The 19,571-nt window shown below is 41.2% G+C and overlaps 1 protein-coding gene across 3 annotated transcripts in view; it reads left to right on the top strand.

Annotated features, from left to right (window-relative positions):
- Nucleotides 1–14,888, top strand: part of ZNF516 (zinc finger protein 516) — a 102,100-nt gene extending 87,212 nt beyond the window's left edge. For all 3 annotated transcript variants that reach the window (XM_052703819.1, XM_052703818.1, XM_052703821.1), the window contains 3 exons: nt 4,290–4,394; nt 5,298–5,365; nt 11,920–14,888. In XM_052703819.1, the coding sequence (XP_052559779.1) occupies nt 4,290–4,394; nt 5,298–5,365; nt 11,920–11,979 (233 nt within the window). In that variant the 3' untranslated portion in view covers nt 11,980–14,888. The remainder of the gene's footprint in view (nt 1–4,289; nt 4,395–5,297; nt 5,366–11,919) is intronic.
- The last annotated feature ends 4,683 nt before the right edge of the window (nt 14,889–19,571 follow it).

Below are 19,571 nucleotides of genomic sequence, written 5' to 3' on the forward strand. Positions count from 1 at the left end.
AGCTGGTAGTCTAGGGCCAGTTGTGGCCTAGTTGCCAGAAGTTGTATGCAGGTTGACTGCTCTGGCAGCCATGAGGCAGGGAAAGACACAGAATGTTGGGTCAGGTCTTTGTGCAAGCCTTTTGGAGAAGACAGGGAGGCCAAATAGTGAATGAGGTGCACCTTTAAGCCACTCTGTTGTTGGTTTTACTCAATCAGTTAAAAAGTAATGTTGCATAAGAGTTGACTGTTATCACTACTGAGTAAATCATTTAGCAGGTGCTTAGAGGCTATGTAATTATTGTAAGGAGCATCAAGGTCATGGTTTTTGTTAAGGAAAAGAGAAGAAGGATTTTATCAGTTTCTACAAATGCAGGGCCAGTGTTCATGTATAAATCTTAGCTGAGTCCCCTTTCAGCACCACAGTGGCTGGGAATGTTGTCTGAAGTTTCTCCCTGCTCTGAGTACCAGTTAATTGTTCCACAAGCACCTTGAGGTACCTTGGTGTGGGTCAGCTTGCTGATGTTATCTAAGACTACATCCTATCAACCTGCTCAGAGAAATATTACTGATCCACAGAGCTCCCAGCCATGTTAAGAAAGGTGGGGAGAAACAATAAAAGACATGAACTGAAACTGACTTGAGTGAATGCAGGCACCAGAAAACCCATAAGGAACACTGGAGCACAGTAAAAATAGGGGCAAGGTTTCCAAGGAGGTCTCTGTCTACCTGCTTTCGAAGAGAGGGATTTTATTACATTTATTTTATGTTTTAGCTGGGCAATGATATCCAGAGACATTTTAACTGGAAGTAATTTAGTGCCTATCTCTGCTTTGAAATTTCTTCTTTCATTTTAAATGTTTTACAGCAGTCAAGTTTTCTCAGCTACAGAACACTGTTTTTCAACATGGTTGCCACCATTAGTTACGCATTTTCACCAGTGATGAACAAGAGGCTGCACGCTGCACTTGTAAACATCTGCACCAGCAGAGGTGACCCACTGTTGCTGTCACCACTGCTGAAATGCATCACCGTCTGCCTCACTGTGCTCATATCCACTGTTTGGTCTCTATAAAATGTTCAGCAAACATCACTGAATGTCAGCGGGTAGCATTTTTATCTTTGTCAAGGAATTCAGTGACACACCTTTGCTCCATCCACTTCCAGTCAGATGCCCTTCTGTCAGACTGCCCTTCTGCTGACATCTGACGCCTTGCAACAACAGGATATTGGTGGGAAGGTTGAACCTCTACTGCCATACCACCAACATCCACCTCTGATGTTGTGGGACAACATAATAAAATAGGAGGCAGTACTTTCAGAGCAGTCCTCGTAAAAAGCTTTTGCAGGCAAAAGGAACAAGAGCCTCCTAAGTGCAAATAGAGGAGGCTAAACGAACCTTATCTGAACTAACACATAGTCCCAGGCTGAGCCCTTTGAGTTTCTGTCAGTATGCAGCATGCAATTAAATCTTCATATGGCAGTGTGAATATGGCCGTTGTGACATAAGGGACAATGAAAAAATCCTAGTTAGATACCCTATTGGTCACGTTTTTTTTCTCTTTGAATGCTCCTGATAGACTTTACTTGGGTGTTGTGCATTAGTATGTCCTCATCTTGGAACATACTGGAATATTTTAGAGTGTGGTTGTGCATACTAACTTCCTCTGTAGAGCCTTGGTTTATTTCTGGGACCCTTCCTTTTACATTTTTGTTTATTTCAACACGTCCTTGGAAAATTGTGTGTTCTGTAGTGATGCAGCTGCCATTGCAAAGCTTCTGTTCTTGGAATAGGTTTGTTTTGTGCTGCCCAAACTTCCTGCAACTCATAGAGAAAATCTTATTGTTACACATAAACAGCATTTGTTTATTTTGTTTGCAGTATTTATATCATTTGTGGTCCTTGGAAAGGAGGGGTTATGGCAGCAAGTGTGCTCTTTCCTTGGGGCTCATCTGAAGGCAGCTTTGAAAGCTGTTTTTACAGGACCTCCCATTCACATGGTCACCCTCATCCACCTGAATTCACTGACACCTGCAGCAATCCAGTGTCTTTTGTTCACTTGTAGGGAGTGTGTCCCGAGTGGTGAGTCATGGGGCTATTACTTGCAGCAGTGATGCCCAGAGCACAAAGTTCTGGAGTATCAAAAGCCTTATGGTGTCCTTAGGATATACAACAATGGCAACCATACTTCGATGCTATCTCCCTTTTTTCCAACTGTGTTTTAAGATAACTGCTATTAAGTAACTGCCAGGGAGGGGATTGATAAAAGGGCTAATCCATTCACCTCTACATTTGGGCACTTTAGCTTACAACAGCAATTCTAAGCCTTCTCTCCTAAAAACGTGAGATGGGAAGTGTGCTTCCATGAATACTGCTGGGACAACTGTTGGGCTGCTGCAGAGACTTTTACTAATGCCTTATCTGCCCTGGTTCCTGGGTGGGGAGCTGAGTTCACCAGAGTGCACATGTGTGTGTGGATGGAGGAGGAAATGAGCCTCACTGTTTCTGAATGCAACTGGGTTACTGTGGTGGTGGAAACAAGAAGACAGGACAGATTTTACTGTTACTTGATAGCAGAAAAAACATTTTTCTGCTTCACAGTGTGCGGTAATATAAAAAGTTGGAGAAGAGCATATTTGTCTTTCACTAGAACAGGTTGCCCGGAGAGATGGTGGAAACTCCATCCCTGGAGACACTCAAGGTCAGGCTGGAGGAGGCTCTGAGTATCCTGATATAGCTGTAGGTGTTCCTTCATTGCAGGGGTGTTGGGCTAGATAATCTTTAATGGTCCCTTCCAACTCAAATGAATCTGTGATTCACAGAGATCTCAGAAAGCCACCTGAGAAACTCAAGTCTCCTGGGCTTCAGAGAGTTGTTGTGTTTGTGTCTGTGTGACAAGTCTGGATTTGTGTCTCAGTCACGAGCTGATTCTTGTCTGCCAGGAACTTTTTGGAGATGTTTCTGTTCAGTTACATTATAGAGACTGTACTGCCATCTACAGGAGGTGCTATTATAGAAGTAGAAAACAGCCAGGGGATTTTTGGTTTGGTTTGGTCGGTTTTTTTTTTTGTTTGTTTGTTTGTTTTTCTGTTTCTTTCCTTAGCCAGGACAGTTTCTTCATAATCTATGTTATGGTAAAAGCTATCATAGGATGCTTGGTGTTTCACAAGCACAGTTAGCTTTTGCATTCTCCTTTTGCATTCACTTTGAGGTACAGCAGTCTGTATTTTGGATGGGCCCTCTGGCATCTTGCAGTTGATTTCAGTATTTGTTTTTTTCTTCACTGGACTGTTTTTGTTCACAGCTTTACTCTTTTAAAATGCCTTAACAGGAAGGGGAAAAAAAAAAGCACAACAAAACAAAGGAAAAGCTCAAACTTCATTTCTGCTGACAACCCCCTGAGAATGTCTTTAAAAGCCAAAGTATTCCAGTGGCAAATGAAAACATCAACTCTTCCCTTCTGAGGAGGGCGTTTTACCAAAATAGAAAAGATTATGTTCAGCCATTTTTTTTTTTTTTTAAAAAGCCCAATAAAAGTCAAATGTGTCTTTTTTGATCAGCAGCAAAAAGACAAAGACCAGCCCTTTAAGTCAGATACTGTAAACTGACCTTTGGAGAAAAAGGAGAGGTTTGAGCGGTTTTCCACAAATGCTAATGGCCTAGAAAACATGTTTACCGAGGGCTGGAGGAAGGCTGCTGTGCCCGACTAGCTCAAAATGTCCGGAATGACACTTTCATTCACAGATGTCTTTCGTCTGTGCCTTGGAGCTCCCGGGTCAAAGCAGCACCGGCAGGCAGGTAGGCAGGGGCTAAAGGTTTGATCAGTTTGTGATGGCTCCACTCACTCTGCATTTGTCTCTGAGGTATTGCCGCCCGGGGGGGACAGTCGGGCTCTGGTCCTACTCACTTCCTATTATCCATGTGACTTGTCTCCGCCACGCTGGAGTCACTTTGATTTGCCTGATGTACTGCTTGACAAAGCTGGGTGATAGCTGAAAAGTGGATCCAGCTGCTCTGAAAAGCGCACACCTGACATGCCAGTCCTGGTGCGGGCACATCATGGGGAGCATTTTTTAATTCAATGTAATTTATGCATTCTTGCAGTCCTGTGTGTGCCTGGCCTGTCAGCCGGTGCCTAGATGAAGGCTGACAGTTGTCATCCAGGGCCTGAAGGTAGTCTCACATAATGACACATTAGACATACTAATGATGTTTTCTTCTGGCATAATGTTTTCTTCTCAACTTTCCTCTCTCCTCTCCCCCCGCCCTCTCCCTGTCTCCCTCCCTTCCCTCCTCCCTATCAACTACAGGGATGCTTAGGACACAAACACGCCAAGGAGACTGCATCTGCAGGGAATGTGGAAAATGCTTTAACCAACCCAGTCACCTCAGAACTCATCAGAGGTCCCACACAGGTATATTTTCACACTTGCTCTTGCTTTCTCCCTTTCTCGCTTGCCTTCTTTCAGATTCAGCTGACAAAATGCCAATATTACGTTTCCCATACTACGTTAACCTCAGTAATTCCAAAACCTAAATCTAGCATACAGGTTTTTATTTTTACGACTATTGCTCTTGTTCTCTGGATATTGCTTACCTGATCCCTGCCCGAACTCCATAAAATTGCAATGCATTTAAGATAAGTCTGTTTGCAAATGTTTTATTTTAATTAGAGAGTAGGGTACTCAGAAATGAATATGCTAATGAATTCTGTTGCCACCAGCACAAATTGAAATCAAAGTACTCCTTTCAACAGAACATAAGGCTTTGTTTTGCCTCATCATTGCTGTTGACAGGACCATTTTTGTGGGAAACGAGATTTCCCTCAGACGGGTCAGTCCCAAAATCAGCAGCCCTCAGCAGAGGCTTTTTAACCTGGCACAGCCTGCTGCTGAGCTGGGGGGAGGCCAGAGCCAGCCGGATTGTTGCCTCCTGAGCATCGCATGAGGCAGTGAGACTAGCGGGTTCTCTCTGAGAAGTGTGAATGATGCATACATAAGCCAGTCTGATGCAAAATGACAGAGGCCAAATGGTAAGTAATGCAAGAAGAGGGTCCCTTTACACATACACCGATAATTAATGTTGTCAGTGATTGCTTTCTTCAGCGCTGAAGTCTGAATTAAAAAGGGCAGTGGCCCTAGGCTGCCATTAGCACACTCTCTTACAGTAAGTGTTACGGTAAATTGGTATTTTCCGGCCACGGGCTAGTAGCTGGTGTCTTTTTTTGAACGTGGTTAATCTGTAATGGTCTCAAATAATGTACACACACTAACGAAGCTTGAATGTTCATCTGTTAACAACCCCCCTTGTTCCCACAGTGGTGTTTGAGTCTAATGGACTCCGAGGTACTGAAGTTCACACCACCTCCGCAGATGCCCCAAAACAAGTATGTTTTACAATTAATTGGATGTTTGGTTTTTAATGTGGTAGCTGGGAAAAAGTTGCATGGTGATACTCATCAGTAAAGCACTGACTGTTTTATAGCATGTATAAATAATAATGGTGTTGCTTGATATTTAGCTCTTAAATTTTTAAGCATTTTGTCAATGTCTGTTAAATGTCTGTTATATAGAGAGTTAGTTAATTGTAGATCAAGTAGTTAGTGTTTAAATAAACATGTTACTGGCTTCCTGGAGAGTGGGTGGGATAGCTAGCTCTGTAATGCACTGTGATATAAAATAGTGAGATGGTATTTAAAGAATTTCTAGGAATAATTTGCTTTTACAACTAACATGCTTTCTGCTGCAACAATGCAATTAGCACTTATACTGAAACAGCCAGTATCTAGTGTCTCAAAGACTTATCTCCCACTTTATGTGGACTTTTTGAGATGGTGTTGCTTTCCTGTTTTCAAAATATGTTTCCTGTCTTAACAAACACTTCTCAGCACTCTGAATTATGCATAAGAAATCTACTACTTAGAAAACCACTAAACTGAATTTATTTTGTATATCCCGTATCTTTGGATATCACTGTCATAATGTGAACCTTCCCACTCCATCTTCAAGCTTAACAGATGGGTTTCAGGGCATACTTTCTCATGGGCAGTTTTCTTTTATATGGAACCGCTTTCAACGTCACTCACTCCTTCCTTGTTTTTAATATTTTACTACAAACAATTTTTTATGACTTTCCTCTTGTCTCTTAGTAAGCAATTACAGATGATTACGGCCATGTTTAGAGAATGGAGCTCGATAGTAGTCCTACTTTCATGAAGATGAGGAGCTGTTTCAATCTATTCAATAAACATCCTCACCAGGCACCACCACATCTCTTAGGTCATGTGCTGCACCCTTTGTGGAAATCCTTCAAGTCTTCTCTGTTATGTTTGCCTCTTTCTGCCCAGGAGGATACTCTGGGAACTCAGCCTCTGCTACTGGAATATCTGGTCTGTCTTAAGAGTGGCCAGCAGCTCTCCTCATGAAGTTTTCAAGTACTTGTTGTTCTGAGCGAAGCTCATTTAGGTTTATTGGACAGGAGCAGCTAAATTCTGTTCTAGTTGGAGAATTAGATGAAAATGCTGTTTTTATGATGCATCAAATTGTACTAGGACATCCCTTTTAGTAGAAGAATATGCTGGGGCAGAACACTGCAGTGCTGCAAACTTTGGTTCTAGTTTAGTGATGTAGATTTAGTAAACCTAAACATCTTGAAAGAACTCTTTTATCTTTTCATGCTGAGTGATTATCTCTTATAGAGTTGAAATCAATTTCTGAATTCGGTGTTACAGTTTTTGCTTGTCTTGCTTTAAAAGACTATGTAAGAAATATATTTCCAAAAACTTAATGGCCATATCTACCAAAAAGAGATGTGGAAGCTAAATTGGACTCTTCTTAAAAATTGTGTTGTACTTATTTATGAACAACAAATTTACTCATGACCCTGTCTTAGTAACCTGCTACACCAGAATTTATTGACTGACTTCTTCCACAGCAAATGTAGTTTGCTGTTCCAGACTCAGTCCACATCAATCTGTCTTCAAAGCATTTGATTAAATTACAGCATCTTTCGACGCACTGGAATACCGGGTAGAGGTTGGGCTTGTGAACCACTTTGTTTCTTCTCCATCGGTATTTCTTCCACAGAAGCAGCAGTATGATCACTTTTCTGTGAGACAGTTTCCTTTCTTTTGTCATTTGCTCTTCAGTATCAGCCTTTGTCTCAGTTTGTCAGTATCTGTGTCAGTTAGGATTATTCGGTTGTCTGCTGTTTTCCTTGTTCTCATCGCAAGCAGGCTTTGCACTCCCCCTCCACCTGCACAGTCCCTGGGCTTCAGCAAGGGAATACATTTGTCTCTACCCGCAGCTGCAGGGACCTTTAGAAGCACGGGAAGTAGTTTGCACCAGGAACAATGCCTGCAGCACTCTGGTAACATTACAATTTCCCACTTTAAAAATTGTCACTCTGTGTCTTCATTTCATTTCTTAATTGGGGACAGATCTATTCTTGAGAGTTTACAGTGTAAAGTCAGTTCGAATTACAGGAGTGCCACACACATGCTTCAAGCAAGAAACAATAGTTAGCACATTCAGTAGCTTTAGAATGAGGCTTTTTTTTAACGTTAAGTGGAAGTGATTCACTTTACATAATGTTTCCTCCTCACAGGTGAAATATCTTCCCTTGAGTAGTCAGCTAAAGAGTAAAAATATTAATATTAGTATTTCACAGTTCCCCCATTCCCTTCAGTAGTCAGAGAAGATCATCTCTGAAGGTTTCCCTTATAAAAGAAAGTTACGTAGGGCTTTTAAAATTCCCCAACACAGTAGGTTACAACAGTGCTGCATTATATAGCAGTTTTCTCATGGAATAATTTTAATTCCACGTGTTAAAAATAGAGTCTACAGCTTTTTCAAAGTTGAGACAGTTAGGTCTATATTTAGGTGTTCAAATAGGAAGCCTACTTTAGGGTAGTGAACCACCCAGAGGAGATGCAGGTGTTCGGCAGCACTGAAAAGTAGGCCACCTATGGGGCTGTGTAAAGAGGGCCATGCACACCTAATGTTGGTAATGTCAGCATTACTCTACATTTCATGCTTTGGCATTAGCACCACTGAAATATATACCTTATTTCCTACATTTTGTTTGTGTCTCGTAACATTAATTTCTGTGTTCTCTTCTACCCAAATGCTTAACAAAAATTTTCACCAAATGAATTTCTCTTGAACTCCAGAATACTTCCTGGTCTTCTTTTTCTAAAGGACAAAAAATGCTTATTCTATACCCCAACTAATACAACAATCTGTGCAAAGTCTTGCAGATCCTCTTGAAATGCTGCCATATTAAACATACTGAATATTCTGAATATTTTTATAAATGCTAAATATCCCAATATGTCCATAATTAAGCTTACTTATCCACTATGAATATGTATCTTAATTTGGAATACACTATGCAGCATCAAAAGACCTGATTTAGAAAGCATGAATTCTGAGAAAACACACTCCAGTTGCTTATACATAGCATGACAAAAGCTGGTTCCCTTTCGGAAGGGCCCATGTTACAGCATGAATCTCAAAACCACTGCAGTTCTTGAAGGAAAGCTCTCCTAAAGCATAGGATTATTGCAGAGAAACTGCCTGATACTGCAGCACTGCAGCCAGAAGCCCAGCTCCCAAGTGCATTCAGTAGCACAAGGATCAATTCCATAGTCCGCTTTTGCAAAATGCTAACATCAACTGTGGCAGTTTTTAATGCATATGCCTCGTGTTTATCTTGATCATTTTTAAAAACATATAAAAACATGTCCTACTTTAGGGATATAGTTTATCACTGCTGTGGTAAACAATATATGTATTCTATAATAAATAGATATAAATATATCTGTATTTTTATATATATCTATATCAATAAATATATATAATCTATTTTTTTTTTGAAGACAAGTAATTGGATTTTCAAAGGGCATAGCTTGCTGGTTAGCAGCATTCTCTCTGATTGAGAATATACATGTGTGTGAAGCGTATTTACATTGCTGGAGCCAAAGACGCTGGATCTCTCTCTGCCAATTTGCTTTTTGCTCAAATGAAGCAAGCAGAAGCCCCAAAATTCTAACCTCTGCCCTCTCCAGAAAGGCATTCTTTTACTCACAGAAGATCAAGGAAAAGCTACAGGCCAGAAAGAAAGATAATGGTTGGTATCATGGATATCTGTGGCTGAAGCTTTCCACATGCCAGAGGACAGTGGCACTCCTTTTCTGTGAAAGAGCTAGAACACAGCAGAGCCTCTGTGACAGGAGCACAACACCTTCATTAAGGAGCCTGTGAGCTTTAACTTATTCCACTATGACTATTTAAAAACATTGGTTGTAGTGCTCAATACCTACATAAGATAATGATGTGAAAAGCTAGAATTTGAGTGATAGACTGGAAGAAACCAAGAAAACAATATATGTGTTGCAAAGAAACTTGGAGGAAAGGTTGGGGACCTTTCCTAACGGGCTTGTAGGCCAACTACAGCACAGCCCTGCTTGTCCTTAACCAACTGGAGGGAGAGGGGGAAGAGCAAAATAAAATAAAATACATATTTTAAAAAGTTATTTAAACTGCTAGCGTTGTGTTTGGGTGTTGTTTTTTTTTTTTTTTCATTTGAAGTTTTAGCACTGTATGTTAGAAGTCCTATTTATGACATTTGCTCATATGAAATGTCTTGCCCCAGTTCCTTGCTGAGTTTCTTCTAAAGATCATGATTAATAGTTCAGTCTTCATTATTGCAAATGTTATTTTTAAATAGTTATTCTGAGAACAAGAATTCCATTAATCAAAATAATAGATAATGAACAAATAAATGGCAACCTAATTTGTCTCGTTCATACATATGGAGATTATAATGCAAACAATCAAGGAATCATGGAGGCTGCTGTACTGGAATCTGAGTAATATGCATGCGCCAGGAACCCACCAGGTTAGGAATGCAGTAGACAAGATTAGCTGCTAAGTCTTTTCCTCTTGCTAACAAACTGAAAAGGTGCCCATGGTCCAAAATGATTATTGTAATTTATTTTGATGTCATGCGATCATCTATCTCCAATACATTACAATGCACACAGACTGATTTTTTCTTTTCTAGTTAACTGGTGTAATGCTCTAAAACTCAGTACAGAAATAGCTTTTGTCATGGAAGCTGAAGATTTCCTCTACAGAAAAGCTCAAAACTTGATTGGGAACTTGACTGCCTTGCTAACAATTGCAAACCCAAAGACTTAGAGATAGCTTTCAATCTACTGGAAAATCAGTTCTCGGTCCCACTTTGTATGGTTGAAACTGAAGGACATCCCTTTTTTCCATGAGTGGGTATGGATGCGAAGGAGGGAGCCACTTTTGCCCTCAGAAAGCTCAGGTACCTTTTCCTGATGGAATTGAGAACATGACAGTGCCCCAAGGTCGGCTCCTGCCCAGGGCCTTTGTCTTCACCTCCACTAGCCTTCAGCCTCCTCCGCTATGAAGAGGTGATTTCTGGAAAGCTTTCTTTGCCCTCCTTTTGCTGGTATTCTCTAGGAGCTCCTGTTTGCTGGCGCAGTTTTTCATCTGAGTTCTGAAGCCTTCAGCTCTCCCTCTTGCTAGTGCTGCTGCAGGAAAGCCTTCTTCCCCATCGAGGAGGAGGACTTCTCCAATGTGAAGAAAGACAACGGGGAAACATTCCTGACCCTCTGTGCATCCCTTCCCAGTGGAAAGTGATTAATCTTCCCTTTCACATATACTTGATGCTCTGTGGGTATGTGCTGCCCACAGAATGGCTGTCCCAGAGCAGCAGCCCCTATCACCCTCTTTGTCAGCTCTTGCCCAGGGAAACCTGGACATGGTGCCCATCTCCCCTTCCTTCCCCTTACAGCTGCGAGGAAGCTTGCCATGCTCCCCTATGTCCGTGGGTCTGGTTCTATGCAAGAGGTTTTAGTGATGAATGCCTCCACTTGGAATTGTGGCTCTGTCTCTCAGGCATGATGTAGCCGTGCAAAAATGTAAAGCATCTTTCTTAGTTTACTGCAGGAAATTCAGCATCCAACTAAGGAAGTTTTATCACATCTCTCATTCAGTTACTGTTTCCTACATTTCAAATATACTGCGGTCTGTACAGCAGCTTTTTTTTTCTTTAATTTTGTTGCAAATCTTTTCGACTTAAACCAAACTTTGACTGGTAAATGTCATGAATCTCAGGCCAGGTTTAATTAGGAATTTTCTAAATCTATTAACAAAAGAGATGCACTTAATACATTATGTCAACCAGAGCTGGGCTTTCTTCAGCTATTTCTAGGGCTGCCATAGGCACAGCTTGAAACACGCTTGGATTTTACATGGGTGCCGTATTTTATGTTGCATTAATTTAAAATGGTCTGTTTCGCTTCATCAGGACTTTAGCTTAAGGATAGCGCATTTATATAAGATTAATCTTGCCATGTTGTTTTAGGATCAAGATTGTAAACTGCATTGTTCCGACAGTGATGTTCTAAATGTCATTTTAAAGCCTTTCTCAGGAGCTGCAGGCTCCCACTTATTCATGATGTTATCTTTAATTTCACTTGATTTTCAGAATACCCCTTCTATTTTTTCCACGTAATTATTCATGAAAATTGGCTCAAAAACCTAAAGGAAGATGACAAGGGGAGGGAAAGAGTCTTCTTAGCTTTTGACAAGACTGCACAATAATTCAGTTTTTCTTCTTTGAGCCGCCTCTGTGACCTCCAACTTTAGCCTCTGTGAAGCTCTCATCGGGCTATGAACCCCTCTTGGCTCTCTTTGGAGGAGCATCCCTCCGTGTTCTTAGTATTTCTGAGCGGCTCCATTCCTTGTTCTTCTAGTCTGTCCAAGACCTTATAGGTCTGACAAATGCCCTTCTGACACTAATCAGGAGGAACGAGCACCAGAAGGGCTCGCCGGACGCTTGATGCAGGTGCAGTAGGGAAGGCGAGGAGGTGAGAATGAGCTTTTCCCTCTTTCCTCCCTACAGGGCAGAGACCACACCGGCGCCGACGTTGCCCACACGCTGCCTCTCCACAAGGGCACCTAGAGCCTCAGCCCGGGAGCCTCCCGCAGCCCCCGCCCCGCCGGCATCCTGGCGTCCCTGCAGAGCACGGATCATCGCCTTGGCCGGCAGCACTGTGCGGCGCTGGGAGCGGCACCGCGCTCTGCTAGCAGGGGGTGCCGCCGCGCCGCTCGTCGTTGGGAAATAAATGAAGATGCTACACGAGATATATATAAATTGACGTACTAATCAGTCCCATGGTTCCTTATTTCCTTTATAATAAACAGTGGAGTTGGCAAGCGCCGTGGCAGCACGAGGCATCTATATTAATCAAGAGAAGTTTGAGACACTGGAAAAATTAAACTTTATGTGATTTGGACAGCATGAAGAAGTTAAGCACTGTAACAAAAACCTCCCCGATGCTCACAGTGACTATTTGATACATTTGAAAAACAGCAGTGGATTCGAGGGCTGGAGAAGTATTAATTAATGAAACTGCCACTGCCTGTCATGCTGAAAAGCAAATTAAAAAAAAGAGAGAGAGAGGAAGAAGGGGGGTGTAGGAAGAAGGTGGCATTCGGTGCTGAGAAAGCAATGCTTGATGAAGGATTAAAGGGACTAAAGAGAAAGACCGTCACTCTGCAATGGTTTGTTTCATTACAGTTTGGGGACCACTTGCATTTCTAGTGCTCTTGTTCTTGACTGCGCACCATTAATAGTATGTGAATATGGAAATGGAAACACTTCCACAGAAAAGCTTCTATTCTGTTTGGGAAAAGAAAAGCTCGTTGAACACTAAGAAAAACAGGCTTCTGTGTTTTACTCTCAGGACCTTTTTTTGTAACAGGGCTACTTTCTTCGACCTGATCACAAAGGAAGTCTTCACGTTTCAAACAATTAAATAAATAGACCTGCTCAGCTGTCTAACGCCACCCATCCATATGTTGCTAATGGAGAAGGCGTCACGGAGTGCCTCAGCCCGAAGCTGTTCTGCTCCTCCCTGGGCCCGGCCACACTCTGAGAAGACGAGGTCCTTCTGTTGTGGTGGCAGGTTAATGTTCATACGATGTGTCATGTCTTGTACGCAGTGATCACTGGTGGTGTTACGAGGGGGAAAAAGAAAAAAAAAAAAAAGCTTTATATACCTCTTCTACAGTAACTCTTTAACTGCAAGTTTCCAAGGTGGGGTTGTGGCACATAACAGGTTGTTAACCATGCAGTGTAAGCAATTAAAATGTATTCCACAGATATAAATATTTTCTTTCCTTATTGCTGTGACACTATGTGTGATGGTAATAGTTCTGAGACTTTCAGATTTTGCACATATAATTTTATGCATTATCAAAAGTTACTGCTGCCTTGAAAGAAAACGTTCTGTGAAAATTTTTTGCAAAAGCTTTACTAGGTTTGTTTGTTTGTTTTTGTTTTGTTTTGTTTTTTTTAAATTGTAACATTTTGTAAAGGCAGGAGATGGAATTTAAAAAAACTTAGCATGCTAAATATATTTTTCAAAAAAGCAATAATTTTACATGTACAGAAATGATGCTAACCTTTACTACAGGTGAGAGCAACAGTTTACTTAATACAATAATGGAATAGTGCTGTTTTTGTAGGGCTTCTGACACAAAGATTTGTTTTAAAAAAAAGCAAACAAAAATACAAAAAAAAATACCCTTTAAAGCGAGATCTTTCTGTTCTAACAGTTCTGGTGGGTGGGAGGGGGGGAGGGTTTGCTTTTTTAAAGAGAAAATCTAGTTGGTAATTGGTTCTGGATACTTCTTATTACTTGTTTTAAATTACTTGACAGTTTTTGTTACATTACAACACTTGCAACAATGCAAATTAACTCTGTTGTGTATTTTTTTATTAGTTTTTCCTTATACCATTACACCAGATGTATACCAGAATTCTCTGTAAGTCTTGGTGTAGTTAGGAATGTCTGTGCAAATGCTTACAAGTGACTGTAATTAACTGTTCTGTGAAGTTATTCTGAGGGAGGTCGCATAGACACATTCCATTGTACACCAAAAAAAAAAAAAAGAGAGAAAAAAAGAGAAATATTTTGCTGTGTTGCTTAATGATTATCATTTTGGGTTTGCACTAGCTTTCTCATTTGTTTTTATTATTATTATTATTAGTTTCTTTTTTCGGTTTTGTTCTTTGTTTCGTTGCTTTTCTGAGTCATGTTTTCCATGAATGGAAATAATGGTGATGGTTCAGGAATGCACAGAAGCTAGTTGTTTAGCCTATTTGTTTGTGTTTTAGTTATTAAAAACTCTTGTGTACCCAAAATGGCACAAAAGCGTAGCGTACATTTGTAATTTCTTTCTTTTTTATTTCATTTTAATTTTGCTTTGCAAGCTGATATAAAAAAAAATCTTAGCTAACATTTAGAGCCAAAAGCTTTTTTTCTGGAGCTTTTCTTCCAAATATCTGACAGAGAAGCTAGTGCTGTCATCACCATTACCAGGGTACTAATCAGCAAAGTTTACAATCTTGATTTAGCTACATGAAGAACAACAGTAGGGAAAATCAGTTAAAATAATTATATGCTGTGTATAGCACAGAAATGAGATTTTCACTTAATTAAACCAGAAATAAGAGTGGGTGGGAGAAAGCCAACCCTAAAGACCATCTGTTTTCTCAAATGACTCCCATGATTTCTTCTTTTTTCTTTATCGCTGTATTGTATTGATTTGTTATTTTAGCTAGGCCGTAGTATTTAAAATTGAGTTGTGTTCTTTATTTATTTAGTCAATGGGCTTTGATCAGCTCCTTTAAATGACGTGATAAGTTCTTTGGCATGATACACTCCTGTAAAAGCCCTTTTATGACTGTTACAGGGACTTTCTACTACCTCTACCAATCTACTGTTTCTTCTTCTTAACAGGTTTTTATGGTGTTGCAAGTCTAATGTAACTTAGACAATAAAGGGTTTGATTATCTACACTGCAGGTTCTCAGTGTATCTGCCATCTCTTTCTCTCGCTCCTCTCTCTGTTGTTGTGTGTTTCATTATAGCTGAAGTGCAGATGAAAGAAGGACCTCTCTTCACCACAGCAGTGTTGTGTCCTGAACGTCCTGCACTGACTGAAAGTTGAACTTGGAGAAACATTTTCCATGATGACAGTCAGCTACAGCACTGTCACAATTCTGTTTGCATTCTTGAAATTCTTTCTGTTAATATGTTATGAGTAACTCATTACATAGTGCAAAGTGGAAAGCAGATTAGCCAAAACAGCTTTTGGTTTAGTATTTGGAAACTACTTAAAGTCCTTAGTGAAAAGACTAAGTTTAAATTGGCACCCCTGCCTGTCCTATAGAAGACTGCTTATATGCAAACTAGTTAAAATCATCCTTTGGATGACAGCATCTTCTGTTTGTGCAAAAAGAAATCTGCTAATAACTGTCAGATCTTCAATGATTCCCAAGCTTTGACATCATGCACATTTTGTGATAACCCCTAAACATGTTCTGTTCCCCTGGTACCATGTGATGCTGTGTCTTGGAGTGCACACAGACATTTGTCATGCCTGACACTTCAAAGTATGTGTGCCATGTTGGGCCATTCTATGAAAAGAGATAGCGAAGTGCCTGCATGGTCCTGGTGCTTAGAGAGAAACTTACACATATATATTCATATGTTTTTAAACTTATATATAACCTATTTTGAGCTCCATTCGTACTATTTTGGGAGGAAAAAATAAAAAAAACAATAATTGCACCAAAGAATTGCCTTTATCTCAAGGCTGTTGGACAAAGGGCAAAGTGTGAATGGAGAAAAAAATCTGTATTGTACTATAAACAAGTTTTGTTCCCAACTGATCACCTGTTACTAGTCAACATGAAGGACGCTTCTGCTATTGAGAGATATAGAAAAAGATACCATATTGGGAATAGGAAGCAAGCATAAAGCAAGATAGTTTGGTTATAGCTTGGGGTGAGAGGTCAAGAGCATGAACATGACCCAGCTGTGTGGGTTTGAATACAGAGGTGGATATTGCCAAAGGGCTATATGAAAAAAAGAGATGGAGAAAGCACATTGAAGTAAGAGGCTAAGTTTTGACTCTCTGAAGTTCACATAGGTAGATGGAATGTGTTATGAGGATGGGACTAAGGTGAATGTAGCAGCACAACAAGAAGTCCATAGAGAATCACCAACACTTTCTGAGTGAATAGTTTGCCAATAAAAGGCAAAGTCCACAGCATGAGGGATCAAAAGATTGTGAAAATGGAGCAGAAACTCTGGAACTTAACTAGAAGAGGTCTTGCTCATTGCAAGGGACACGAGCTGCAGTTAGGACCATAATTATGAGAAGTCGAGGCTGGACTGAAGGGTCCAATACCCAAGGGGTTTTGAAGAGCATAGTGCTCTTTTCAAGAAACAAGCAGACTCTGTCTAGCCCCAAGCAGGAGAGAAAAAAAAAAGGCAAGAAGGCATAGTGTTTTAAGCAGATACTGAACCACAGCAATCCTTTGAGGATGCTCGAGGGTACATTCAGATAGTATTCTAACCCAGAATATTTTAAGATGCCTCTTAGTATATTAGATGGAAAGAGCTGGGAATGCTCTAAGCTGTTAAAAAATAAGTGACACTGAGATGGCTCCATCCACTTGACTCTCTCTGTGAACTGCTTTCTATTGTAAACCAGTTCTGGTGGATATACTGGATGGCTTGACTTGTTTGTTCCTATATTATCAGTGTGATCTACAGAGGTAAGTTACTTTTCAAGAGTTTAGAAAATGTGACACACCCATGTTTCCTTTCTGTAAGAGAAAATCTCTATGTCATATTTCATCATCATCAACCTGAGTATCGCAGGGGTCTTAGAAGACTTCTCTAAGAAGAGAGAAAATGACTTACTCATCTTCTAAATATTCTTTGTTCTAGTGTTTTATAAAAGAAAAGGGGCACTGGTTTTCCGGTTCATCTTACTCCCAGGATCCTGGTTACTTTTCTGGGACACTGCCATGCTGTGTGTACCTGGGACAATGACCAAGCCACTGGTGGTTTCTGAGATCTGTGGCTTGCCACAGAGTACTAGGATGGTGCTCCAAAAACACTTCTGCTAGGGACCTTCCTTAGTGATGGGAGGTCACAAACTCACCGTTTCCTGCTCTTACCATGACGTTTTAGAGAGCAGTCCCTGTTCTGTGGAGACAGAGGGTCTGCCCTTGCAGAAGGGACCAGCAATGGGAGGTCACTTCAGCTGGCTCACCTATGAGGTCTGTCCTGATAGCACTGCAGATGATGCTTGGTTTGCTGGCTGCTGTCTTCCCAAACTTTCCTGTTTCGCACATTCCTCTCTTTTCAGAGAGCACAGCCATAAGAGGTTTCTTGCATCATGGAGGAGGTGGCACCTCCAGAGTAGTGGTGGGAAAAGTTTCTGTAGATGAGAAAACCTTGCCAGAGTCTTGATGAGTTGTGTTACTCCCTGCCAACAAATGGCAGATAATTGTGTGACTGAGCTCCAGATAAGGCACAAAAACCTGCTGTCAAGATAGGAATGATTGTTTCTTAGCTCTTCCGTTTTTCCTTTACAAGTAGATAGCATACCTGGACTATATTACTCCAAAGCTAGTCAGAAGGAAGCCTGCTGCAGATGCGGTATTACACACATTGTATGTATGTATGTTGAAATTGTAGGTCTGCTGACAGGCTCTGGTGCTCTTTGCAGTGAAAGAATTGTGGAAATTTGCTAATTAAAAGGTGGGATTGTGTGGAAATTTGATTACGTGCTTGGTTTCTGGTTGCTCACCATCCCTTTAGAGGAGCCAGCAGCCTCGAGCTCCTGAGCTGGGGACCTGTGCCAGCAATCCCTGTAGGACCCTATGTGTGGTGGGTAACTCTGGATGGTAATTTCTGGAGAGGCTCTTTGCAGGACTGCTTTCATCCTCTGCATGTGTAAAGCTCACTAGCATTTAGCCAGAGGTCATTCATGGGCAAGAGGAACACGCAGGAAGCCTGTGGGAACTTCCTGAGCTAGGCTGTCCACAGCACTGGGGTTAAATCCAATCAGACCTAAGGGAAATTCCAGCAAATTCACCGTTTGTTATTTTTGAAGATAATCTGATGGATGATTTTATAGATCAGTTTATTTGCTCAGCATTGTACATGATGTTTGACAAAGCACTGTGTTCGAGGTAGCAGGAAGGAAAGGCAGCAAGCAAGCATCAGAAATAACACAAGCAGGCTGATGATTTACCTCCTAGCACACTGTTTATGGGCTACTCCATTTCCTATAATTTTCCTGGAATTTTTAGTGTGTTCAGGGTTAGAAACATCTAAGGAATTCCCTGCAAAGCTATTTAAATCATTTCTATTTTTTCTCCTCTGCAAGCACAAGACGTGAGAAATTACGTGGCTTCTAGGTTAAGGCAAGTAAAAGGGGAATAGTTCAAGCAGCAGCAGCATTGCTGTCCTAAACTGCTATTTTTTTCTGAGCATGACACTAAATTATTTGGTAACTGAGTTCTTTCTTCTTTGCATTGGTTCTGTTAAATAAATGGTGTCTTTAAAATGAGACACAGCTGGAGACACCATTAAACCCACTTGAATTTTGTTTCTTGAATTTTATTTTCTGAGTATTTTGCAGAAAGTGAGTCTTTATTAAGATTGTGTGAGCTTTCAGAAGACAAGCACATAAGTCTAGAGAAATCATTTTGGTAGTAGCCAGAGCTGAAGCACTTCAGGAATTTGAACTTGCAAGAAGGAAGTGAGTGCTTAGGTAGCATGGGAAGAAGCATCATGGCTGTAAACCTGGCTGAATGTTGACTTGGCCACTGTGTGGTTTGGTAAACGTGACTCTGGGGAATACCATGTGTTTTGGAGAGACACCTCAGATCATATTTCTCGCTAATTTTGGTGGAACAACTTCCTTTGTAATACTGCTGTTTCCATTATTATACAAAAGTCCTTTTAGGTAGGTGTCTGTGCTAGGCACTGTATAGCAGCATGTAGATTGCTGTGCAGAAGTGACTCTCGGCTAGGCTTGAGGGTAAATTCACCCTCTGCTCACCTTGCATACATGCTTGAGTGCCTTCCAGCTGCCTGTAAGGCAAACCACTTGCAGCTCTGAGAAGAGAAGTGTGGTGTGGGGGCCATTTGTGCAGTGCTCTGAAGGCATTGCTTGCCCTGTGGATGAGCCCTGGCATACCTGGTTTCAGCCAATCTGCCCTTACTGCAACAAGGATACCTACAAATAATGCTGTCTGGATTGTGGGCATTGCTTGTCACAGGGGTAGGTGGGATCTCCAGGCAGTCTGGCTTCAGACTGAGTCCAGGCTCCCCACAGTTTAGATGCAAGAGCAGGATTTCACAGGTCAGACAAATGCATGACCATGTAGGAAATCTGCGGATGAGCCTTACCCTACGCATGCTCTTGTGTGGTATGCCCAGCTGCAAACAATAGAGAGCATAAAGAGGATATGATGGCAACCTCTCCACTGGGCCAGACCAAAAGGAGGACAGCAGCCCACTGCCCTATAGCAATCTGTAAAGAAAGGCGTGGTGTCCTTTCTATGTGTCCCCCTCCCCTCCCCCAAACAAGGGGGACGTTGAGCTTAGGGTCTGTGGAGGCGCAAGAACTTGCCAGTCTCAACCTGTTCAGTTTGATGCTTCCCTCTTTCTACAGTTAA

The sequence above is a fragment of the Tympanuchus pallidicinctus genome, unplaced genomic scaffold (assembly GCF_026119805.1).
Source record: "Tympanuchus pallidicinctus isolate F22 unplaced genomic scaffold, pur_lepc_1.0 scaffold5, whole genome shotgun sequence".
NCBI lineage: Eukaryota > Metazoa > Chordata > Aves > Galliformes > Phasianidae > Tympanuchus > Tympanuchus pallidicinctus.